This window comes from Pleuronectes platessa, chromosome 2, assembly GCF_947347685.1.
Source record: "Pleuronectes platessa chromosome 2, fPlePla1.1, whole genome shotgun sequence".
In the NCBI taxonomy this organism is placed as follows: domain Eukaryota; kingdom Metazoa; phylum Chordata; class Actinopteri; order Pleuronectiformes; family Pleuronectidae; genus Pleuronectes; species Pleuronectes platessa.
Window position 1 is genome coordinate 15,698,444 of NC_070627.1, and position 26,783 is coordinate 15,725,226.

Here is a 26,783-nt window from a genome sequence, read left to right on the forward strand (position 1 = left end):
AATGAAAAAATGTAACCAAAGATGAATTCATGGCCTTCATTGGATTGACCCTGCTTGCAGGAAGTGAGAAGAACTGGGATGTATCAGTCCGTGACAATGGATGTTCAAATTTTTCTATTGCTGTTTTGGCTAATTTTCTTTTTCAAAAATGTTAGAAAGTGAAAAATAAAGATATTTCAAACTTGAAATCATTCTTGTGTGGTCCTAAATATAATCCTAAATATTATACAAGTGATTATTCTTAACCAAAATGACGAAATTGGCATAAAAACCCATTGATTCGAATATGGGTCATTTTTGACCCACTTATGGAAGAGTGTAGGGTCCAGTCACTCGTGCATCTAAGGGTTAAGTATTAATGATGATTAGTTTGTAGCTTCAGAAGTAATTAGAGGAATGTGATGGGTTAGATGTCATCATGAAGAGAAGAGTGAAAGAAAAAAATCCAGTAAAAAAGTTATGAATTAAATAAAATACGGAGAAGCGGGTTGAAGAAGCTTTAATTATAAATACCGAGCAACAACTTTACTATAAAATCAGAGATACTCATCCTTGTGCCTTTTTGAAACAGCTCTTAATGTAGAATAATTAAATGCACTTAAATATGACATTTCTTTGAAAGCTTCAATAAAATCTCTGTTTGGACTGACTTCTGCTTCCTGATGATTTAAATAGTGTCTTCTAAGGTAAATGTAACTAGATCTGTTCAGTTTAGAGGTGAACAACTTACAAAGGTATTCTGATACCAAACATCTGTAAGTTGTCTTTACATTAATAGTATTAAGTATTAGAATAAATGTAGTTTTCACATTTACCACCAGGTGGCAGTATGCGTCTGTAAAAATCCCTGTTTCTCTCCAGCGTCTTCACCTGGAGGTCGAACACTGGGTCCAGTGTCACTCTGACAGGGACTTTGGATTTAACAGTAAAAGACAGATTGTTGTTAAGAGGAGGAATCGACCCTGATTGACAGTCTGGATAAATCTTAATTAGGCAGCAGAGGAAAGAACCGTAACGAGTAATGAACCGGATTCGACAAGAATGGACTTGAGTCCTTGTGAAGGTTCAAATCAGAGGTCGACAGAGACGGGGGAGAGAAGTGCACATGTTTGGAGACACTAGAGACATCGAGGACAACGATGGACATATAGGGTAGACAGAGGATAGACGGAGGATAGACGGAGGATAGACGGAGGATATACGTAGAGGGGATACGTAGAGCTATAGAGATTGCATGTGCATGCACTTATGGAGTCTTGAGAGAGGAGCCAGGCCGGGGCGGAGGTGACTAAAGTCAGCCAGGAGTGAGGTCACAGTGGAACTCCATCCACACACATGGACCAACCAACAAGCCAGAGAACCTCAATGCAGTTTTGCGAGTCTCTACAAATGTGGAGTCATCCTGTCCCATTGTGACATCTGTGGTTTTTGCTGATGATACAAAGTGACCTATTGTCCTGGGAGTGTTTTGTCCTCTGGGAATACCTTCGTGTTGCTGACTTAGATATGATATCGATTATTGATTATTGATGATTGATTGAATAAGCATCATTAATGAGGTTTGTTTAAGTTAATATAAAGTAGGATTTATTCTGTGTGACCGGTTGTCTGTTGTCTTGCTAAAGCAAACACAAAAGAGATCAAGATGCTTATGAATCTTTACAGAGGCCATAGAAGAAAATTGTGAACAGTTAACAAACCTTAGTGCGCACACCACCACCAAGGTCCAGCTGTCTGTGTGTGAAACCACATTTATACAAACTAGATTACTATTTGCTGCGGCACTAAATAACACACAGCTTCATCACTGCTTCAGCAGAAGGATAAAGGTCAAAGGTCAGATTAGTGTGACGTGAAATTCTGCACAACTGATTAACAAACCCTGAAAATACCCGACAGGAAGTAAAGCTGTTGTTTAAACAGTCCACGGATACACAAACTATCGAATTACTGTGAATTGAAATGTGTATTTTAAGGCAGATCCACGAGCAGGAAAACAAAGTAAATATACCTGAGTTCAGTAAATATAGGATCCGTCAGTTTCTCTAAAGATAATAGAATTAAATCTGGGAAAAGTGCAGCTGTGGAGAAAGAGTGTCTCTCAGTTCAAATAATAAACATGTGTATAAATAATATACAGCTACCTTTTACATATAAATGTTGGGTTTTCATCATTTGGACCAACCGTCTTCTGTAATAAAAGAACAAACCCTTCATCTCAATGAAAAATCTTTATTATTTATTCAATAAAATATTTGTAAGAAAAGTCAGTCTGGAGTAGAGGGAAAGGGAGGGAGGGAGGGAGGGAGGGAGGGAAGGGCGGTGTGCGGGTGGGGGGGAGGGAGGGAAGGGCGGTGTGGAGGGGGGGATGGGGGGGTAAGGGATGTGATGATTGACAGGTCAGAAGCAGAAGCAACAGCTATACCATTTCCCCGTCGACGTTCCTTCTTGCTCATTATTTTCCTTCTCTATCTTCTTCCTTTCTTTCCTCTCCATCTCCTCCCTCTTCTTTGTTTCCTGTTTCTCCTTCTTTTCGATCTCGTTCTTTTCCTTCTCTATCTTCTTCCTTTCTTTCCTCTCCATCTCCTCCCTCTTCTTTGTTTCCTGTTTCTCCTTCTTTTCGATCTCCTTCTTTTCCTTCTCTATCTTCTTCACTTCTTTCTTCTCCGTCTCCTCCATCTTCTTGCTTTCCTGTTTCTCCTTCTTCTCCTGCTTCTTCTTCTCCTCCTTCTCCCTTTTCTCCTTCTTCTCCTGCTTCTTCTTCTCCTTCTTCATGCTCTGCTTGTCATTCTCCAAGGGGACTTCCTGAAAAGACAGAGACAATAGGAGTTTCACTCTTTTTCTTTTTCAAAGTCTAAACCTCAAACAAACCTATGATCCATAAGATTCAAATCACAATGAGCTGATGGAACCTACTTGAAGCTTTCCCTCTGTTTCCCAGGTGAAGTAGTTGGTTTCGGTCTGCTCCTTCAGGGCGGAGTATTCACAGTCCAGCTCCATCAGTGTGAAGTATTCATCCACCATCTTCCTCTGATGGGGTTTTTCATCCAACTGCTCCCTCAGGCGAGTGAATTTAGCTTCCTGCTCCCTCAGGGCGTAGTTATCAACAAGCTCCCTCAGACGGGGGTTTTCGTCCACCAGCTTCATCAGATGGGGGTTTTCCTCCACCATCTCCTTCATGGCAGTGAATTGAAACATCAGCTCCCTCATGAAGAAGATGGCTTTAGCCTCTGGCTCCTTCAGGGCGGAGTAATCATCCACCAGCTCCCTCAGAAGGGGGTTTTCATCCACCAGCTTCCTCAGATGGGGGTTTCCATCCATCAGCTCCTTTGGGGTGAAGTTTTCATCCTCCATCTCAATCAGGGTGTAGTTTATATTATTCAGCTCCTCCAGGGCGATTAATTGAGCCACCAGCTCCTTCCGGGCGGCGTATTCAGCCTCCAGCTTCTGCTTCTGAATCTTCAAATCCAGGAGGGTTTGGCTGAGGTCCTGCAGAGAACTGCTGCTGGTGCACTTTTGTTCCTCGGTCATGTCTGTTGAGATGATGATCCTCTGCATGTTGCTTAGCAGGTGCTGCAGTGGGACCAAGTTGTACGAAGGGTTTGAAGAGCGATTTCTTGCGTATCTGCTTTCTTCTGTCGGTGTCGTCAGTGGCGGTGATTGGAAGTCACAGGTGGGATGTATCTCGTGTGTCTCTCGTTGAATCGCACTTGTCCTGACGGTGGCTCCACTCAGAGACGTGGCTCCTTATATAGGAGATATTTGGCTTTGATCTGTTCCTCAACTCCACTCAGCTTCAAAGGTTCAAAGTTTCAAAGCTTCAATGTTTGCCTAAGAAGCTTTGAAGAGTAAATTGGCTTTGAACTATTTCATAACTGTGAAAAACTGGTGGTTGTCATGTGACCTGGACTGACATACATGTGGTGCATGAAAAAGTAACACAAATAACAACACTTAAATAAAGCATATGTAATATTATAATAACAAGTATGTTTGATCCATCAGATGATCTGAATCCAGATACAGGACACCAGGGATGCAGTTAATGAATCTGTACATTTCCTGAATCATCTTGTCTACAAAATGCAAGAAATAAATAATAACTTTACAGTGAAATAGTAAATAAAAAGACCCAGAGGTCAAGATAACATCTTCAAATGTCTGTTTTTTGTTTGTACAACAGTTTATTTTCATACACGACAAAGAAAAGCATCAAATCCAAACACAAAAGAAGCTGAAACCTGCAGATATTTGGTATTTTGCTCAAGACGGGACCGAAAAAATTATTTGATTATAAAAGATATTAGTCTCCGAGTCACCTCCACACGTTTCCTCTAAAGTGTCTGGTACTTTTTATAATAAGAATACGAATTATAATAAGATTCTGTTTATTATAAGAATAACAAACACATTAAAACACAGTTTCAAGGTTCTTTACAATTAAAAAATTGAAGTCAAACATTAGGAAACAATTAAAAGCAACTTGACAACATTACAGCACAAATCTTACAGAAGAGAGGAGTAAAAACAAAATGATTTAAAATATAATAAAAGAATTTGAAAAAACGTTAGTGGGATTTAGCTGTTTATCAATAACTCATCAAATCTGTTCCCTGGCCTCAAGTCGAGCATTTCAGTTTTTTTAGATACGTTCTGTTATCTTTAAAGTTTTATCTTATCTCATCTGTAGAAATCCTTAATATTATTATTACTGTGATGGACGTTTTTTTCTTTTTTTAAGACAACGTGGGTCGCTGGTTAATATCCATTCACGCTTAAGAGGACAATCACAGCTGCATTTGAATGCTGGGAGTTACTGGTTTATAATTAGAGCTCAAAAGAGGTTGTGATGCAATTAAAAGAGGGGATGAAAAGCCTTAATTTATTGTGAGACATAAGTATTCCGGTGTTTGTGTTTTCTTGATACCTTGGAGAGAAGTGATTTACTATTGAGGAACTTAGATTTGACGTATTTGTTTTTAATCTGGAGAGTTATCATTAATCGAAATCGGCAGACATTAATGTTGATCATCTATTCATCTATAAATAATAATAAGTCATGAAAGACATTGAAATCAAGGTGAAAAACGTGCACGTCTGGTTCCAGTTCATGTTCAACACGTTTCTGTGCAGTCATCAAATACCAGATAGTAAAGGTCCAGATAGTACAGGAACCAGTCCAGATAGTACAGGAACCAGTCCAGATAGTACAGGTACCAGTCCAGATAGTACAGGTACCAGTTCAAACAACATCTTTTTGTGTCTTAACTAACTTACAGTAAGCGAAACACACAGTTGCTATGTTACGGTCGTGGTTCTTCTTCGTTGGGTTGATTGGAGGCTGGCAACCAGCGTGGCAGGGGGCAGCACCACCGCCCACCGTGTTGGTGCCATAGACTGTATGGTGCACCGTTCTGCAATCACAGAGTTTAATGCATTAGCCGGGAATCGAACCCTCATAGCCGGCGAGAATTCTACCCCTGATAATTTGTATATATTGTGCTAAACTAAATCCTCCTCTGCCTTTGGGCCTCCCGTCCCCACACAACCAGTCACTAAAAATTGTTCAAGGCAATTTTACAAATGCCTTTAAAAAATTCAGTTTTGATAATATAATATAACAGAGGCGGATACAGGGGACATCAGATTGCTTACCACTGTCGTGTCAATACGTTTTTATTAGGTCACTTACAAGCAACATTAATAATAAACAGTATATTTATTTTTTATTTCAGAATTACATAATGTGCTTGAACATCAAAACATTTTTAATATATGTAATGAATGTTTGGCCTATTATTGATGTTGGGCATAATAATACATTATTCTACAGTTGGTTTTAACTTGTACTAATGGATGTTGAGTGTTTTTATATTTAATTTAATGTTATCCTGTTGTTGTTCTGTGTTGTTTTATGTATTTTGTAAGGGATATAGAAACTTATATTACTATTATTATTATTATTTCAGCTGTGTAATCACAGCTGGAGAAGCAAAAGAAAGAGAATGACATAGTCCTGCAGGGGCTGAGGAAGCAGAGGGATCTCCTGCTCTCCAAATTCAAGCAGATTGATTTCTCCTACAGCCTCAAACGCTACAAGTTAGACAGCGACACAAGTGCAAATGACAAATGGATGCATGTTTGCAGTTGTGCAATTCTTGTTCTGTCTCATTGTTCTGCTTTGACAGTGAACAACCGGAGCTGGCGGAACAGTCGAGGTGCTCTGCTGTTGCTGTGGAACTGCTTTCCCATCTTGATTTGTTCACCACCATTAAAGAGAAGATAGGGTACCTGGCAGACCATCTTCAGCACGTCACACTGGTAAATATGACCCTACCATTTATAACTACATTAATTTCCCCTAATGTTGATGGCTCATAACTCCCACTTCTCACAGAGTGACGAGTGCGTCTGCAGACTCATATGAGCTTGTGTTGGAGCAGCAGTCCATGTGCGTGGAGAACATGCAGGTACTGAAGGATGACCTCAAGGGGGGAGATCTGGCCGCTTTGAGGAAGGAGATGAAGGAGGTGAGACAAGGCTCAACAAATTGTCAGGCTACACCCCAGTGGTTCAGGTTCTGGGACAGTTTTCACATGCAGTTCTTGAAAGCATGTCCAGATGGTTTTACATAGATTTAATATCAGGCTTGTGGGGAATGCATGGGCAAGTCCACAGATGTTGGGTGGGCCTAATATACTGTAATCATTAACAGAGAAAATATTTTGAGTTGCCATAGGCATGTTATGTAATGGTAGGCCATCACTAGACCTCAATGTGGGTAGCATCAGTATTTCCCTGACAAATTCTGATATCTTGTATTTTATGAGCATATTTGAATAAGGTTAGTCTTCCAAAGAAACAGATGCCGAGCCTTTTGGAAATAACAATTTTTGTAGATCAACACCAATTCCAAAAATTCTGCATTGACAAACCTAGAATACTTGATCATTGACTATTTGCACTTTGCGTCTGTGTGTCTCTCTAAACAGATCAATGACAGCATTGAGAAGAGACTGCCATCTTACAACAACCGTATCAATCTCCCAGAACCTGAACTGGAGCGACATGAAGGAGGAGGATAATGGCGGATCCTTTATCGCGTTGGCATCAGATAATGGTGGTGGACCACGACCGAGGTGGCAGCTGATGATGGATCCTAACTGGCGGCAGTGGACAATTACTTTGGACTATGGTGGCATCCGATCTTGATGGTGGATCATGATCTTGCTGGCTGCTGACCATAGACTATGATTGCAGCAGCAGGACTGCTTGAAATATAGTATTTCTCCTAAGACACTTGAAGACCTTCAAGTATCTGACCTTCAGTTATTCTTCAAAATGTTTACCCTCATCAATGCTGCTAAAACCTTTATCCTGATGATGCTTTCCTCTACACTTGACATCCATTGCACTTCTGTCCGTCCTGGGAGAGGGATCCCTCACATGTGGCTCTCTCTGAGGTTTCTACGTATTTTAACCCTGTTAAAAGAGTTTTTAGTAGTTTTTCCTCACTCTTGTGGAGGGTTAAGGACAGAGGATGTCACACAATGTTAAAGCCCTATGAGCCAAATTATGATTTGTGAATATGGGCTATACAAATAAAATTTGATTGACTGCTGAGAACCGCTGATACCCAAACACAACATGAATTGAGTGAGGAGTTCAGAACAGATTCAACTTTACTTTTCTAATAACAAATAATTCAACTCATATTTAAAAAGTTATCTATTGTTGATATGAGGGCTATTATTTACTCACATGAAAACTTTTCGAGTTAAGAAAGTTTTTTGTATCCTGCAGATATTATTTTGTCTTATTATATTTTATTTCTATCATTGGTATTGTGATGTATTGCATGTTGTCGTTTTCTTGTTTTACCTTTGACTGTGAAGCAAAACAAAAAACAGATACAAAACATAAAATGCCTCCTCACGATGTGGTGTCATCCAAGTGTCAGTAAGCCCCGACATTCCAATTGGACTGCATAGAATGTATTAATACATTTCTATGAATAATCTACATTTTCTTATAAAAAGATTGGTAATATGGACCTTGGTATGCACAAAGCAAGGTGACTAAGGCTTTTGAAGCCTAATGTAAGTGTCTTAAATGACCACGTAACCTGTCCCAGATTATCTAATTTAAGGGAAAACCTTCTTTGATATCTTTATGTTTCTTCTTTTAGGGTTAAAAAACATCCTAAGGATTACAGAAAGGTATTAATGTTGTTTGAATGTCTACAACAGATATCAGAATAAGTCCAAGAATTAGGACAAATGCAAACATGTCCAACAATACCAAAATTCACTCTATGGTCTGATCACCTATAAAAATCTGTCTTCCTCTCCTGCACCACCATGGTCAGGACCGGCCCTGGCAATGTTGGCGCCCTAGGCGAGATTTCAAATTGCCCCCCCCCCCTCTTTGACTCTAACCGCAGTCTATAAGGCCATGGCGAGTTGACTAGCATATGCCGTTCCACTCGACGCCGCTGGAAGCACAAAAATAGAAAAACAAACCTTAACAACAACAACCTCACAACCTCAGGGAACCCAACGGGACAGGTTCTGTTTGCGACTTGGATTGCTGCTCTTGCCGGATTCGCTGCATGGTATCAGATGTGATCCCACCTACAGGTTGTCATTTTGCTGCTGAGAGAGGGAGAGAGGGAGAGGGAGGAGAAACATTGAGGGAAGGCGAATAAGGAGATTGAGACCATTTCATAGTTTAATACAAACATTCTTTAGGGGTCCAAGCTAATTCAATATTGCACATTGCTAAAGAGGGAAGCCGACAGGAAATATACTTGGTTTTATTGGACTATTAGCTCATCAACTCCATCCATCTCTCATGCTATGCCTTGATGTGTTGTTTCTCTGCTTCCTTTGGACAATCCCTCCATTCTATGTCCCTTCAGAGTGACTGGTCATACCTCAAAACCTTCTTGAACTGTTTGATGATATTGGCACAAAAGCACATTATTTTTTTCAACTTTACTGGAAATGACTTTTTGATGCGACCCACTTAAAAACTGTAACTGGCTGTACAGCTGACAATGATGCACCTGTACACAATACACTGTTACACAAGTACAGTTATTTTTTAAAAATCCATTCTCACATTTAATAATTCATACTTGGCCTCCAGAAAGTTAGTTAATGTGCACAGACAAGTGATAGGAATCCGAAGCTGTTTTTCAAGACATAGCATGTGTGACTTTATTAAAGTCCAGCGAACACGACACACCTCTTGTTCGTAACTTCGACACTCCTATCACGTCACACACTACAAACTTTCCTTAAGGTGCAGGCCATACCTGCAACACAACAGCTCTCGGTCTCATATGGCAAGAGAAAGCAGAGACGCAGACTCAGCAACTACATCCGAGATCCGATGCACCTTATTATTATCTGAGGGATTTTTACACACTGTCTGATAAAGATTCCGACAGTAAAGGCAAGGGGTAGTGATGGATAAGGTTTTCTTTAACAAGTTAATTCTCACTTTCCACCTTTAAACTATGAAATTAACTGCTCTATGAACTAGTTCAGAATTTAAATGGTGAACTATGAACTATGAACGTGAACTATTCATGTCTACTTGTATGAACTGAACTTTGAACTAGTTCATGAGAGGCGTGAACTTGCACAACACTGGTTATATGTCCTTTTGCTGGAGCAGACATTACTGTACAGATTGTATGAAAGGGGCAAGGCTTGCTGGTTATCTTGAGTTAGCCCGAAATTGTTGTGCGGTGACACCAGGTGTATTACGGCACCTACTGTACTGTGACTTGTAGCGGAAGTCGAGTGAACGTACCCGGTGTGGTGCCGAGTTCCGCGTTCCAGTCGAGAAGTGCATGCACCTTGAGGGAGCGCGCACGGCTACGGGGGAAGGAGGGAACGACGCCACCAGACTTACTGATCTCTACCAGCTGATGTTATGTGAGGGTTTTAACACAGACACTGTCTTACCATATACAGTCTATGTGTCTAACACGTGCTGGACGTGTTACATGCTAATCTCTCTCCAGGTCCAAAATCTGTTCGACCGATTACCCCCCCCCCCCCCTTTTCTTAAGTGACACACTAATGTTCTGTGCTGTTTTGACTCATTATTGATAACGTCATACATCTGACACTCATCTAGTCAGAGAAAAGAGGAAGCGAATCTCAGAAATTAATCCAGTACACAACTGCCAAAGATCCACTCACAATACAACTTTATTTCTAGGAATCAACAAACCGAATCCCCCCCCCCCCCGCAGAGTCGTATCGACACTTCCACCGAGTCTAATAAATCATTGACGACATGATCAATAGGCCTCGGATCATTTATCATGATTAATAAACACCAACAAACGAGAGTGTATAGATTTGAAACATCACGTTGTCTCAGTGATCATTATGCCTGGCAGCGTTTGTTTGGCCTGTAGCTGTGCGCGCTCCCGCGAGGTGCAAGCACTTCTCTGCGGGCAGGCGGAAGTCCTCACAACACCGGCTCCAGGAAGGCAAGACGGCGGGTCCAACATGGAGTGTGTAAGTTATTTAGCGAACTTCTGCGGCTATAAGTCGGTGGTCATCTAACAAACACGCTCCACCGAGGGGGAGTTACACGAATTGCGCTAGCATGTTAGCGGCAGCAGCTAATGAGCTAACTACTTCAGAAGCTAGCCTTGTTTGGCTGTAATGCTAATCCAACGTGAGGAGTGTATACATTTGTAATGTAAATACCAGTTCAGACCATTTACCAAGGCTAATAAAGCTAAACGAAAACAGACCGATTGCTACATAACATCTCAGCGTGGTACCGCCGCTAAAGCACAGACGACACAAAGTCACCTAGACTGACTTCTTAATGTCCCCTGTGACATGAGCTAAAGCTAACACTGAGAAACCGTTAAGATCCTGGTTCTGTTCTCCAGTCAGGCTGCACTGAGCCACAACCTTGGGCACCGGGCCTCAGTTTGACAACCAGACACCATAGTTCACTCTATAAGTGATGACGTTTAACAGGGGGTACAACTAGCTGTAGCTACATGCTTTACTCAAGTGAGCAGCTGGCTGGTGTTGACTTCCAGTCCATGAAGTGATGATCGATGAAGCTCTGTGTGTCGGGGGGTTTGTCCTGGGGAAATAATGCAGTAGATCTATTGTTATTGAGATCGTGAAGATCAAAGTGTATTTAAAGAGGCAGGAGTCAGCTTTAATGACATTTCTTTTGTTTTTTCAGATTCCGATATCCACTGAGGATTTCGAGGGCAAAAAGGACCCGGTCCCTGAGGGTAAGACGCTCACATTAATCTCATGAGACCAAAATGACAAACAGTGACATTTAAAATGGGCAAACAATCATGTGTCACGTATTCCCTCAGACCCAGAGCACAATGTATACACCAGGTTCATGAAGTCCCACCGGTGTTATGACCTCGTACCTACCAGCTCCAAATTGGTTGTGTTCGACACATCGCTTCAGGTAAAACATCAACCAGTCTGACTAAGCTTGAATGGGATGGTGACACAGCTGTTCCTGTTACTCTCTGTCTTTTCCCCCCGATTGCACTCGCCTCCCCTCTCCCCCATTTCTCTCATCCATTTTTCTCCGCTCACCCGAAGGATAGAGGCAGATGGCTGCCCACGTTGACTCTGGTTGTGTTGGAGGTTTCTCCAGTGGCTGCTCATTGTGGCAGCTGATGTGTTTCTCTAGAATATTGTTAAGTCTCGGCCTTACTATGTAAAGTTCCACTAGATAATGCATGTTGTGATTTCAATAAATTAACTTCATTGTCATTGCTCAGTGCACGGTGAGAGTTAGTGTCCCGGCCAGGGATACAAAAAGTAACATGCAGACAAGTAGACACATTACAGACAGACCAAAATATTAATATATAGATAATTAATTATAAATAGCAATGAATAGAATAAAATGTTCAAAAAAATACAATTGAAAAACATAGGCCTAAAAATAATGCGATCTATTTCTCATTAGCTAGGTAAAGACTGAATCCTCTGGTTTAATTCTTGTTTCAGGTGAAGAAGGCGTTCTTTGCTCTTGTTTCTAATGGGGTGAGAGCAGCTCCTCTGTGGGACAGTAAGAAGCAGTGCTTTGTTGGTAAGTGTAATCTTCATTTGGCTCAATCTCACTCTATTTTGAAAGAATAAATTAAACAAATGAATACTAAAATGTTTCTTATCTTCCTCTGCAGGTATGCTAACCATCACAGACTTCATTAATATTCTTCATCGCTATTACAAATCTCCATTGGTAAGATGCTTACAGTCCTTGAATTGTAAGGTTAAATGTAACATATTACAGCCTAAACTTAATTTGTCCTATGTAGGGTTTTCACTCAGATAGGTATATTGCTGAATGTGCCCTTGCTTTCTTTTCCCTTTGTATAAATAGCTTATCTCGACCTGTTTATTATTTCCTCTGGAGTCAAACCCTGTTTCTCTGTGTTATCTTTCAGGTTCAGATATATGAGTTGGAAGAACACAAAATTGAAACATGGAGAGGTGAGAATATTTAAGAAATATCCAATACGTCTCCTGTCATTTACACTGGTCATCCTGAAGGTAAACTTTGTTTGTTATGTTTATAACAGAGTTGTACCTTCAAGACTCGTTCAAGCCCTTGGTTAGCATTAATCCCAGTGCAAGGTGAGTGCTTTTCTGTGTTTTTCTATTGCTTGGTTAGTAATTCTTTCATGCATCAGAATTTTGTCTTCGTTGTTGTCACATGGCGTCTCCTGAGTGCAGGGTAGTTGCATCCTGGAGCATAAAACCGGGGGGGGCCACTGGATGCTTAAGTCTGTGCCATTAAGTCGTGTATTTTCAGCAGATTTTTTTTAAAGGTATATTTTTTCAGCTCAATTAAAAGTAATCCCGCCCTTATTTTGCTGGGCTTTCCCTTCTCTCTCTGGCTTGTTGAGCGAAGGAGGAACTTTGAATTGTGTGTTTATACCCAGCAACCTGGATCCTTGATGGTTTACCTAAGCAGAGATGTCATCCACTGTCTCGAAAGTCAACACCCATGGTTTTTATGTACACAAGTTATGTGTCTGAAGTTGCTGGGGCAAGTGGCTGGATGAACTGTTGTTTGTACCCACAACAGGGATTTTTTGAATCCGAGTCTTAACCCACATGTAAAGTTAAAATTTTTCCTGCTAAGATACTAATATTAGAAATTCCCACCACAAACGGTCCAATTTACTTTTATCTTATTTTATTCATCCCTAATAACTTAATTAACTTGGTTCTCTTTTAATTTCTCTTCATTGCAGCTTGTATGATGCAGTATCGTCTCTGCTGAAGAACAAGATTCACAGGTTGCCTGTCATCGATCCCCTGACAGGGAACACGCTCTACATTCTCACACACAAGAGGATTCTCAAGTTCCTGAAGCTTTTTGTGAGTCTCATCTGCTTCTCTCTTCTGTGCTATCACATTCAAATGTAAAACATCTGCCTGTGTTTTTCCAGCAGAACCCTGCAGAAGTCTATACAGAGTTGAGTAAACAGCAACTTACAGTTTCATTCAGTTGTTTATTCTCTTGTCACTGTTTCCAGATATCCGAGATGCCAAAACCCTCATTCTTGAGTCAAACCTTAGAGGACCTGCACATCGGGACCTTTAAGAACATAGCGGTGGTCCGTGCAGACACGCCACTGTACACGGCGCTGGGTATTTTTGTGGAGCAGCGAGTGTCAGCGCTCCCCGTTGTGGACGACAAAGGTGTGTGGGCTGCTTGAAATGACACCCTTGTGGTCTTGACATGAATGACCAGAGACCTCTTGAATTATGTTTATGAACTGAGGTGCCGTCTCTCTCCTGCAGGTCGAGTTGTGGATATATACTCCAAATTTGACGTCATAGTAAGTTGTCATCTGTCTACTTTATTCTAACATTTTTCTCTTTCAAGCAAATAGGAGATTTTTTCCTGTTTTATATCTTATATTAAGTAGAGCTGCAATTTGTTTTCATTATTTGTTAATGTGCTTATTGTTTTACCTCAATTAATCCATTTATGATTTTATTAAACACAATTTTTCCTTCAATGTCTTAGATTCATTAATTGGATTAGTCAAAAACATGTTTTCAAATTTATGTTCTTTTCTCTGAATTGCTGGAGGATCATTTTATAAAAAATAAATATCTTAAACTTTTTTCTTTTTTAATGCAAATTTTAAATGAGAGAGATTTTTAATTCAATGGTGTGTGTTCCTACAGAACCTGGCAGCAGAGAAGACGTACAACAACCTGGATATAACAGTGACCAAAGCCTTGCAGCACCGCTCTCAGTACTTTGAAGGAGTTCTGACCTGCAACAGACACGAAACCCTGGAGGCCATCATCAACAGACTGGTGGAGGCTGAGGTGAGGGTTGGATGTCAGTGTTTAAGTGCTTGCTGCACCTGTAGCTGCTTTATTCCTTGTTGCATGTGGCCTTTTTAACTGTCTAGACTGTGTAGGAGCTTTAACATATAATGAAAAAAGTCTGAAATGCTTGTCATCAAAAAGTGCCTAAAAGTCAGCCATGGCACCAGTGCTGGTTTGAATCTATTTTGTGGTGAACATAGAAACCCAGTTTAATGAGGTCAAATAAGTATTTTGTAGCAGATTAACATAATGTGCATACAAATATCCTTAATTGTGGTATTACTGCACAGAATGAATAACCCTGAACTCTCAGGGTCTCGTGTGCGCATGGATGTGTTCCTGTGCATCAGTTTCTCAACACATTCTTTTGGCAATAGTAGAAAATGTGTTTTTCAGAGTTAAAAATAACACAGATGGTCCTTTTCTGTGTCGCTTAGGTGCACAGGCTTGTGGTGGTGGATGAACAGGAAGTGGTGAAGGGAATCGTCTCGCTCTCAGATATTCTCCAGGCACTTGTGCTGACTGATCGAGAGGAGGGTGAGTACAGTTGTGTTTGATATTTGGAGCAGATTTAGGAGGACATTCAAAATAGAACATTTAAGAAGCTTTAAAAGCAGCGTAATCCTCCACACATTTTCCCTAACATGACAAATTTTGATTTTTGTTCTGTCCTCAGGCTCTGCTTGAGTTACCAACAGTAGAAAAGGCTAAACGGTTTCAGGAGGTCGGAGCAAAGCGAGAGCAAGAGAGAGAGTGGAATTACGACAGAGTGTCCGACCATCATCATCCATCTCCGTTAACTAGGTTTCCTCTATTCGCACCAAAATATCTGCCTCCATGCAACGATTTGAAGTTCACCTAGTTTTAGCAACGCAGCAATGTATAATTTAAGTCACACGCGACACTTCAGGAGCTCTTGTAAATTGAGCCTAATCCCGAGTCACCAGACGAGTGTGACAAGAAAGATGCGAAGCACAAGAAACCTCGAGCATCATTCCCACATTTTGTTACTAATGATTTTGATTTGATTGCAAAGGCATTCCTGAAGATGATAATAAGTTATTTCCAGATAAAATGAGCAGTCATACATTCGCTTAAGGAAAACCTGATTTACCTGTATGGCCTTTTTTGGCAGCATTCAATTACTATAATGATGTTGCTGAAATTCAGATGCCGATACAGAACCAATCGAATGGTCATTTTCAACACTGTAACTTTCGTTGTTCTGAGGCAAAACCACACACTAAAACATTTGTTTGTTCTTTGTATGTTTAAGAACTATGATGTTATGATCTAGGTTATCTGTATCCTCTTAGTTTAATTATTTAAAAACAGATGGAGGAGTAAGCTGTCAGCCTTCTTATTTTAACTTGAACAACCACCTTCTTCCAATTTGCAAAAACCTATTGATGTCGTGTTACAAAAGTATTTACAGTATCTGTATGTGTTCAGCCACATACTTTCCACATATTACCTTTTCAAGAGGATTGAACATTTATTTAAAGTAATTTGTTATTTAAACACCAGGAACAACATGGAGATTATCAGTGTCTGTAAATAGTCCAAATAATTTCCTTTATGATTTTACACATTTTAAACAAGAGTAGATTTTGACAGATTTCAGCATCAGGATGTTTCCCCACAACTCGCTCTGGATGAATTTAAACTTAAATCAATTGAAATGCATTTATGTCCACACAAAATGAATGTCACACAGTTACCAGTGTGAGAAGAATCCAAGGGTTTGGCTTTTTTAATCTGTTGTGTTTTCAGACAGCAAAGAGCAAACCTGGAAACAGCACTTTAGACTCAGAAGTTAGCCTCGTTGGTGAAGTTTAGAGCAACATCGATTATAAAGACTGACGTTATTCTGTGTACAACCGCTGAATATTTATTGGTTCTATGTTTTGCCTTTTTATCTGTTGTCACATAACTAAATGTACATGGATTGTACATTTTACTTTAGAGAGAAGTTTTTTCCCCTGCAGGTTTTGGTCCCTACTATTTGGGGTTTGGCATTATTAAACTTAAAGTTTTTGAAAATGTTGTCCATCAATTAAGACTAGTGGTCAAATTAAGTTTCTGGTTTGTTCCTTTTCTGATTCATAAGTTTGTGGAGTGTTAATGTTGATCTCAGAGCTTCTGATGTTAGGTTTATTCAGCTGTTTTCAGTTCATTATCTAGGTAAGGAATAATTTGATCAAAATCACTAAATACCAGCATTTCCTTTACAGTTTCAAATGATAATAGGCCAATGACACACTTTGTTTTGGTATACATGAAATATAATGTGTTCAACTGTATGTAAATGCACATTGTTTTGTACTAATCTGCATTGAGATTATAATTTAAAGGAAGAGCAATAAAGGTTCTTTGGAGTTTGTTGTAAATTGTAAATTTTGGGTATATCTTGTGCTGAATATCAAACATAAGTGCATTGAAATACATTTATTAACAGCTTTAAAAGATGAAATGCAGAGTTATTAACAAATGGTTGACCACATCGCATCCACTAGACATGGAGCGACATAAGCATTCATTGACATTCCTGCTTCTGGCTTCCTTCATGTCCAACTCCTGAAGGAAATGTTGGTCACCGAGATGCTAAACGCTCCATGATGTTCACCAGCAAATCACTTAGTTGAAATGCTCCTCAGAGTTTAGAGGAGCTGCAGAGTTGTGATAGTTAATCATCACTACAAGAAAACATTTTCTTTAACTATAAGTGTGAACCAATACTAACGTAAAATATTTATTATAGCTGCAAAGTAGATGATGCGAGAGATTAAATAAAAGAGAAAAACACACAACATAGGAAAACCAATGTATTTATTACTCTATATTAGAAGATACATGATTGAAGTCCTGAAGGGGTTTGTACATGGATACAATTGTCTCTTTGCTATAACTGGACAGAGACCTGGAAGTTAACACAATTTGTGGTTTAATACCCAATTTCTTCCCAACATCCCACTACTGGAGCAAGGTGGTAAAACCTTTAAATACACTATGCAGTTAATTTTTTTTAACATTGTAAGGCAAATACAATTTGAAAAACATACCTCTTTAGTGTTTATGGATGACATTCAACCACATAAACTGCAGAGCTTCCCAGTGTGTCCAGCCAAAAACAACAGCATCGAGTGCAGTCTGTCTCTTGCTCACATCCCCTAAGACTTTAACAATACAGTAAAGGTGAGCGAGGAGATCTAAATGATTAAGTACTGGTCAAACACATTGGAGACAGTGTTGACTCATTTTAGTAGTATTTAGTTTCTTCTCCCAGAGATTCCAAAGAAAAGTCTGATTCTCACTTCTCAAGTGTACTGCAACCGACTGCCGTGGTTTGTGTAAACATTCTCGTTTTCAGTGGCGCGATCTTAAATCAACAATGAAGTCCGAGAGCAGAGATGATTCTGAGAATAATTTGGTTTTAATGCTGTGAGGTCAGTAGTAGTGCACATCGTGGCCTTTCAGGTTTTCATTGAGGGACTCACAGCCTACACACACAAATAACATGGGACAGACTATTCACACAAACAGTACCTGTTGCATTTGCATACAACTAGAAGACAAAAGTGCATCTCTTTCCTGAAAAAAAACTGTAGATGGATTTCTGACAACTTTAACACAAAGGAAACGGATCACATACAGTTCGCACATTGGGTAAGTAATGCATGGTGAACAATAAGGAACCGCGGGGGGAGCGGGGATTCAAAAATCAAATATTCCTCTCCTTTATCAGAGAGCGACAAAATAAAAGGTCAACAAAAGCAGTGTTTGACAATCATACAGTAATGTTACTTCAGAGGTCAGAAAGTAGACTGTTACGTGATTCTTTTTGAAACAGAGGTCTTTGATTTTCTTCCCACCAACCAAAAAGCTGGTATAAGAGATTAAACCATCTAAAACATGCCTTAAGTATCAATCAAATATATATATACACAAGTATCACCTGAAAAAGCTAGTTAATGTGCAGTAGTTATACTTGGCCAGGGTAAATGAGCCCGAGGGCAAAAGAACACTGGTCATGCTTTGACAATATGAAATAAAACAAACAAAACGACTACTCAGATTCCTGGAGTTAGTGTTAAAAGTGAATAAAAACAATGCAATACCACCTCGCATTTAATGTACAGTGTAAATAGTATTGGCAGCTGCAAAGGTTCATCTGTGTATACCAGCTTATCTGAGGGACTGGAACCAGTGTACACACTCATGGCAGGTTACGCTCTGTGGGTTCACTGAGAGAGAGACAGCAGCTGCATTCAGAATAGGACACCATCATATAAACAGACTACATATACCACTGTGCAACATGCTGCATGTAGTGTTTTGCATTAGTAGTGTCCAGATCTGAAGCCAGCGGGTGACATGAAACCTACAGTATCAGATGACCGGCAGCTGTCACTCAACAAGTCAAATCCTCCATCCTAGAAAAATGCATTATTATTTAACAAACCCTACATGGGTATGTTTCTTAAGCTATTTTTAAACTGAAAAAATCTTTGATTGATGAAGACAACCTGAGGATTACAACAGTTTATGGGACAGGCTAATTCATGCTTTGCAAGGTGCCCTTCTGCCCGGGCCGCACTGGGTACATGTGCACCGTCACGCTGATCTGCTGCGTCTTGCAAGTGTGATTGCTTGCTGAGCTGCTACATGAATTATCTGGTATGACTTCTGTATTTCCTTGAACAAAAGTAGCCTATGTACTCAACTTAATACTAGGACTCTACGGTGTGAAACCGTGCATCTTCTGCTCCTGAAATATTTCACAGCAATCTTGTGAAAACAGATGAAAGGATTCGGTTCTTTACTTTGGTAAAGGATCTGTTGCAAAAAATGTACGCTAGCAACACATTTGAAAGATATAGAAATTAAAACTGGTGAAAGATAATTTCCGCTGTCTATTTAGCTGGGAATCGTGTGGTGAAAATAGCCGGGATACCGGGATCCCGCCTCTCTACAGGAGAGGGCTCCACATGTGTGAAATGCACCTGAGATGCGTGGCTCACACAGGCAGTATGACCACTCTAACCTGATAACATGGGCATCGAGATGAAAAGTGAGACATTCTGTGATCTACACGTGTCCAGTGCAGCCCGGCCGTAATGCTCCAGTGAACGCTTGGAACACCTTGCTGAAAGTCAACTTACACAAACTGTCTCAACTGCACATGATGACATGGTAATCTGCACTGAACTAAACGACAACACTGCAGCAGAACCAGATGGATTATTCTCTAATGATTTATAAGCCGCTTGTCATGTGCCTGTGGGCTGTAGCCCCGGCCACAGTTGCCTCACAAACACCCATATATATTAGATCTAATCACTTAAATCACAGAATAGGTAAAAAATAAGTTAAAACACCCCTAACCCTCCAAGCCTGTCCCCTTCCGAGGACAATAAAAGTGAATTTTGATCGTCGACTATCAAGCATAATGGATCAGCAACTTATTTTTACAATGTTGACTGGTTAATTACATGTCCTGCTATTGATTGCATACAATTAATTACACAGGAAACTCAAGGATCCTTGTTAGTATGGAGTGTAGAGAGGAACAGAAAGGATCAGGTAGGGCAGCAGTAGCTGTGGACAAGACAGGAAAGGTGTTCTTGGTAGTTTGGCTGGGTAAGCGAGGTAGGGTTTGTCAGAAATCAAGTGGCTTCAAAACTGGCAGGAGTGTCTATGGACAAATATTTTACAAAGTGCCACTCTCCATCAGGTTCTCTTACTTTGTGCGTTCTTCGGAGAAAGCCCGGAGCCTCCGTCTCACTGTCCTACAATCTGGAGCCGGGCCCCGCTCAGTGCTCCTCCCCAGTGCTCTGCTGACTCCACTTAGACTTTAATGTCCTCTTGAATGCTGAGCTGGGACAGCGTCTTTTTCACTCGCAAGGCTGTCAGGCGGGCAGCTCCATTCGCATACCAACACTCCCTCATGATCTTACCCATGACCCGCAAAGCCTGGAACAACAGGAGGTGGAGAGGGAACAAGGAATTAAGATGATATGACATTATAAAATTAGTTAGGTTAATGATTTGAATTCAGCACAGATACAGTATGGCTTTAATAGATATATTTAGTTTGACACTAATTCATTGTTTTTCAACCAGTCTATTATAACACTGAACTCATCACAATGACTATTCAGATTTAGAAATACCACATACCAAATAGAAACAGTGCTACAAACAAGTTTTAAAAAAGCAGTTTATACATAAAACAACATTAGAAAAGAATCCTTATTCAACTCTTTTAAATGATTATGGTCAAGACAGCTTTTCTAAATGGTTGATGTAAACTTTGGCATTAATCAAAACTACAAAGACAAGCTCCAGGTTGTATTAAACTAGAATAACTCTCTGCAAACAGTGCATATATTCCTTTTTAGTTGTAATCTATTAGCTGCTCTGCCATACCTCATAGCTCTGCCACCAATTTGGGATGTTGGGTCGTAGCTTTTGGTCACACGCCACTTTCCTCATCTCCTCTATGGACGGATCAGAAGGTACCAGGTCATAGTAGGGCAGCTGGTACTCTTCATGGATCCCTGGTAACACAGAACAGTGTTGAGTTCAGAACAGTGCTGTGATCTCAGCTCATAACACTAACAAAGAAAACCACAACACAGTGGGAGTGAAAACAAGAAGAATCTGACCTCCACTGTTACAGCGACGGGCAATCTCCCAGTAGACCAGCCCCAAGGCGTAGATGTCGGCACATTTGAACGAGTCAAAGTGTCTCATGTTGATAGTCTCATCCAGAACCTCGGGAGCCATGTACCTGTGAGACATAAGAACAATCCCACGCTGTAGTGATGTACAGAATGAGGGAATATTCTAGGAAAGGGGTCAGAGATGTGAGTGAGAGAGGAAGACTCAGCGATAAGTGGCCACAGACCTCTTGGTGCCCACCCTTTGATTGGGGGCGATGTCAATAGTGTCATTGGCAGAGTCATGACGGACGGCCAGTCCCAGGTCAGCAATAGCACAGGTGCAGTTCTTCTTCACGAGGATGTTCTTGGACTTCAGATCTCTATGGGCGATGCCTGGCTTTCCTATCAAGACACAAATGAACAACATAATATTCTTGCTTCTGTATCCAATTCAATTTTTTAAAACATATTATGGTCAATTATACACTTAAAACAATTAAAACTGGAAACTACAACACGAATTATAATATTCTTATTTGGGCATCAGCATGGTGAATAAAAATAGAAAAGAAAAGAGAAGTCCTCAACTGCACTTTTCTTTTCCATTACAGGCAGTTAATCTGACTCAGGAGAGAACTGCCTGGAAAGATAATCAGTTAATTATACACTTTGCGTGACATTTCATCAGATGGCAATTTCTGTTTCAAACTTAAATGACCTGTGAAGGGACACGTGTCTGTGACTGTGGCAGCGGCTAAAAATAATGAAAACGTGACACATGACATGAGACCACAAACACATGCACTTGCTCATACTAAATACATAAAGTCTGTGGTTGGAAAACAATTCAGGGCATTTAGAAACGTAGTACAGTTCATCACACTGGATGTCCTCTGCTGCCTGTTGACAGGTTTATTATCTATTTAATTTATCTTTTTGCAATGTGAGACACACGTTAGACCTACAGCAATTTCCTAAAATCCTCTAAGTTTCTTCAAGAGATATATTACAAACCTCTTTGTAAATAATAATATGACTACACAATTAGTGAATCTCTTCGGCCTGTTGTGGCACATTCTGTCTGATTACTCAATCCTGTTACATCAGAGGTGTTGTTTCTCTCTGTGGGTGGGGATGCAAAGTACGAATACGTGTTTCAAAATCGGAAATTCACAGAAGCATCACTGAAAGTAGTGAAAAACCCTGGTTGATATAAGCATGTATCATTTAATATATAATTTAAGAAAGCCACATCCTGTTTTGCCTCCTGCCTGGTCTACTTATGCGTCACACCTCTACTGAATGTTTCCTGTTGACGTAAACACACCTGACCTGGACCACCTCCTGATGCTTTGTTCATATGTGAAAGGAAACTTGAAAGTTCCATGTCTGATAACAACTTTTGTGATTAAACTTCATCACTCCAGAAACTAAGGCATGTATGAATGTGATATACATTTTGTTTTAGCCGCTATTTCAAAGTGTCACTATTCAAACCATCATGTTGATTAAAGGTGGAAGCCAGTACAAATGAGCTAACGCCTAAATACAAACACATGAATATACAAACATTACCTTGCGTTCCAAGTATCTCCATGTGCAGATGTGCGAGGCCGCTGGCAGCTGAGAGTGCCAGTTTGATCATTCCTTCAGTAGTGACAGAGTAGCGGTTTAGGTAGTCAAACAGAGAGCCGTGCTCATGGTAATCTGACACTAACCACAGCTGGGTCCATGTGCCATTATCTGAGACAAGAATATCAAAATAGTTTAGAATTAATAATTAAAACACAAATATCAGAACCTAAAGTAGTAAATTATTCTAATAAAAAGTGCTCACCTTTATTGTCAGCAGCTATGAAACCCAGAATGTTCTCATGACGGAGCATGATGGTCTGATAGATCTCAGCCTCACGGAACCAGGAGCGCTCTTCTCTGGATGAGAAGATCTTCACTGCCACATCGCCCCCCCGCCAACGTCCCCGCCACACCTCTCCAAAACGGCCCTTTCCAATGATCTCCTGCAGGACGATAGTTCTGGCCACGGTCCGTTGGACAAACAGAGGCAAACCTGCTCGGACAAGATGAGAATGGAAACTAGTGTATACTACAACATGAGTACTGACCAACAAATTTATTATCAGACGGTCACCTGACCTGAGCCTGAACCCGACGTGGAGAGATCGTAAATGAGGTCCTGCAGGGTCCTGTCTTTGGCCATGTACAGGTGGTCACAGGAGGGGTCCTCCATCTCCAGCCTCTGCCTGTAGTTGTAGGCCCTCTGGTGGTACTGATACAGGAACAAGCTCACCAACAGCAGCAGACACAGCAGGAACAGCGGCCCTGCAATCACAGCGACCAGTTCCACCAGCCCCCATGTTCCACCAGGGCCGTAGCCGCCCTCCAGTCCTGATGGAGTGGTCACTGAGAGGGTAACAGAGGAATACCATATTTTGACATCATCCAGTAAACACGGAGGACTGACTACTTTCACCGACATGAACTGCTTCATGTTCTGAACATTGATTATTTTTAGTTATTTTACAAAGAAATACTCAATTCTCAACACTGAAAGAGTGTTCAAATTACATTCAAAGGATTCTAATACTGTTAAAAGATCTGCTTATTCTCTCCCTCTTGATCTCATACGCATACTATTCAGATGTTTGTTTTTGTGTCGCTGCAGCATGTTTTGTTTGGTGTGTTACATGTACGACACTCATGGCTATTGATTTATCTGCTGTCTACGCCGTATGACCTTTCGTGGCTCTCACCTGAGGGTACTTTGAGGTCGATGCTGTTGCAGTAGTCAGTGTAGCAGCAGTGGATGTTGAGCAAGCCCTCGGCACCGAGGCAGTAGAAGGGCTGTCCAGGGGGCACCAGGTTGTCCCGAGTGATGCAGATACGTATGTGCTGCTCTACGCCTTCAATGAAGGAGGTGGAAGCCATGCAGGCTCCATCGGTCTCACACTGGAAGCCGGTCCTCTGACACTGGGCAGTGGTGCAATTACACCAAAGAGCTGCAAAGACAGATGGGCAGAAGAAACCGCACAGTGTGAAAAAACATTATTTTCCTGACTGAACTTTGATCTAAAAGCACTTCAAGAAAAGCTATTAGTTAGTCTGTCCCGCTGTAGTTGATCTGCCTTTGTATTACTTTAACCATGATAATAATAATAATAATAATAATAATAATAATAATAATATAAATGTATTGCTACAAAAGATTAACAGTCAGTCAAATTATACAAAGCACTGTATATATGACTATAGCAACGATATGACTAATAACAATGAATGTTAACTTAATGATATACATATATATATATATGGGTATATTCATGTATGGATAATGGATCATTGGATAATTTGGATAGTATATATATATGAATGTTTTTCTACTTAGAATACTATGACTATTAGTATGTTATGTAGATTTTGGAGACAGCATCAGTGTTCATAATACAAACAAAAGCATAAGAAGAAAGAACCAACTGTGAGTCATCACACAAAGCACAGACTGAGACATCCTGTATGAAATTGAGTCAAGTTATTAAGACACAAACAGGATTTGACATTACAGTAATGGTGTAATGTGTTTTGTGGTAACTGACTTACAAAATGCCAACACCTACTTGGTAGATGCTGGCTGTCAAATATGAGAAACAAAACAACCACAGAAGAAAGAAGGAAGATCAATTCTGACTAAACGTGAATGAGCCTGACATTTCAGACTTTCCACTGCTATACATATCACAGCTTTAATACACAGGGGGCTGATTGTTTTAAAACCACATAAGAATCACTAGACAAGAATGGGAAAGGAAATTCACAAAATGTGGAGGGGGGCTCCTGCTCCTGGCACTATTTCAGAGGTGGTAAAACCGGATGAAAAGAAAAGTTTCACTTTGTCCCAATTGTCTGGGATTTGATGACAAACCATTTTTTTTTTAAACTTTAGCAAAGATTTATTAAAAAAACGGCCTTTCGGTTGTCAACAAATATTTCAATTAGTCAATCGACACAATATGAATCAGTATCTCTTCTGATTATTGACCAATTCTTTATATACATATATACATATTTCTGGTGAAAACAAAAACAAATACTTTCAGCTTGTCTGAATATATATAAATATATAAGATATATATTTGTTTAATTTAAATGTAGACGGTTGTGAGCCTTGGACATAACGATGCAACTGCTCAGATTAACAGGATTTTATCGTCAAACGATATTGATCTTTTTTTAAACAAACATTTTTATTTGTTTGGTTATTTTTCAATCTGTTTTCAACTAAATGCATAGGAAATATATAGAAATAAATAAGGATACAAATGCATACTTAACACCCGCTCCTATTCTGCCCCATCAGATAAGAAGCCATGCATACGTTTTACCTGCTGTTTAATTTCATTACATCTTTTATAGACAATAAGTGAAACAATGCAAAAATATATATATGAAAGACTTTGACTCAGGACACTGAGTAAACACACCAGACTCACTTAAGATCCATATCATGATCAACGGTGTGCCATGCAATCCACCATCAGTTCATCCTAAACTTGATTTGAACACAGTATTAGCACTTAGCTATTTTCTTATATTATCTATCATTATAACAACACTGTAAAAAGAGTCTGATCTACATATGTAAACATTGGACACCTGATGTCTGCCTTTGCACATCCACTCGATATCCACATTAGAGCGGCTGAAAACCCTGACACATGTTATTAACATGTTCATGTGTTATTATCAGGGAAGCTACATGTCTAATGTCTCTGGACAACATGAATGTGATGCACAAAGAGAACATGAAATGCTTTAAATGCATGTGGGGGAACGTAGCGTGAGGAATACACGGCTCCAAAACAAACAGTGTTTACAGTGAGATAACCCATTGAGCTGACAGGCTGTGCTACACGAACACACACAGGAACACACGAGGCTAACCACTTCCACAACCACAACGTGTAACGTGTTACACTATAGCACGACATGTCATTAAATAACACAAACATCTATATGAAGTAGAACTCACATGGTGTCAAGTCTACGGCTCAGTTACATTATCAGTTATGCTAGGCTTCCTAACCTAGCTAGCATTAGCTCGCTGCTAGCCCCCCACATCCGTTCGGCTGGACTCGGACGGCGGCGGCGGCCCTGAGCGTCTTTATGTAAGAAAAGCCCCAAACAAAGAAGGAGCCACTCACCCTCCGAGCTTCTGAACAGGACCAGCTGGAGCACAGCGACGGACAAGCACATCCGTAAGTGAGCCATGGTCAACGAATTCACGGCTCATCGCATTGACACCTTTGGTTAGCTGACGTTAGATGTGGCGAGACGGTGACAGCGAGCTAACCAGGGTTTACTAACATGGTCCACCAGCAGGCAGCAGCACACACACACACGCGGGCGCACACACACGCACGCTCACACAAACGTCACTGTATAATTGGGAGGACACCCAGTATTCCCCAGCCCCTTATACCCTAACATTAACCATCACAACTAAATGCCTAACCCTAGACTAACCTTAACCCTACAACCAAGTCTTAACCCTCAAACAGCCCATTGAATTTGTGAGGACCAGCCAGAATGTCTTCATAATGACAGTATTGAACCAAAATTGGCCCTCATAACTATAGATACACATACACACACACACACACACACACACACACACACACACACACACACACACACACACACACACACACACACACACACACAC

General features: G+C 40.4%; 2 protein-coding genes across 2 annotated transcripts; one reads left to right on the top strand and one right to left on the bottom strand.

Annotated features, from left to right (window-relative positions):
* The first annotated feature begins 10,432 nt into the window (after nt 1-10,432).
* Nucleotides 10,433-16,759, top strand: LOC128452126 (5'-AMP-activated protein kinase subunit gamma-1). Its single transcript, XM_053435501.1, has 13 exons — nt 10,433-10,541; nt 11,236-11,287; nt 11,378-11,478; nt 12,033-12,114; nt 12,209-12,267; nt 12,473-12,518; nt 12,608-12,662; nt 13,286-13,412; nt 13,571-13,736; nt 13,839-13,876; nt 14,232-14,378; nt 14,819-14,918; nt 15,058-16,759. Exons 1-13 carry the CDS (start codon nt 10,533-10,535, stop codon nt 15,066-15,068), a joined length of 993 nt encoding a protein of 330 aa, XP_053291476.1. The 5' UTR covers nt 10,433-10,532; the 3' UTR covers nt 15,069-16,759.
* On the bottom strand, nt 15,519-26,452 carry LOC128452110 (activin receptor type-1B). The gene is made up of 9 exons (XM_053435500.1): nt 26,263-26,452; nt 23,818-24,063; nt 23,201-23,467; nt 22,884-23,114; nt 22,622-22,789; nt 21,292-21,448; nt 21,050-21,174; nt 20,811-20,941; nt 15,519-20,354 (listed from the first exon to the last, which is right to left on the bottom strand). Exons 1-9 carry the CDS (start codon nt 26,327-26,329, stop codon nt 20,229-20,231), a joined length of 1,518 nt encoding a protein of 505 aa, XP_053291475.1. The 5' UTR covers nt 26,330-26,452; the 3' UTR covers nt 15,519-20,228.
* Between the last annotated feature and the right edge of the window lie 331 nt (nt 26,453-26,783).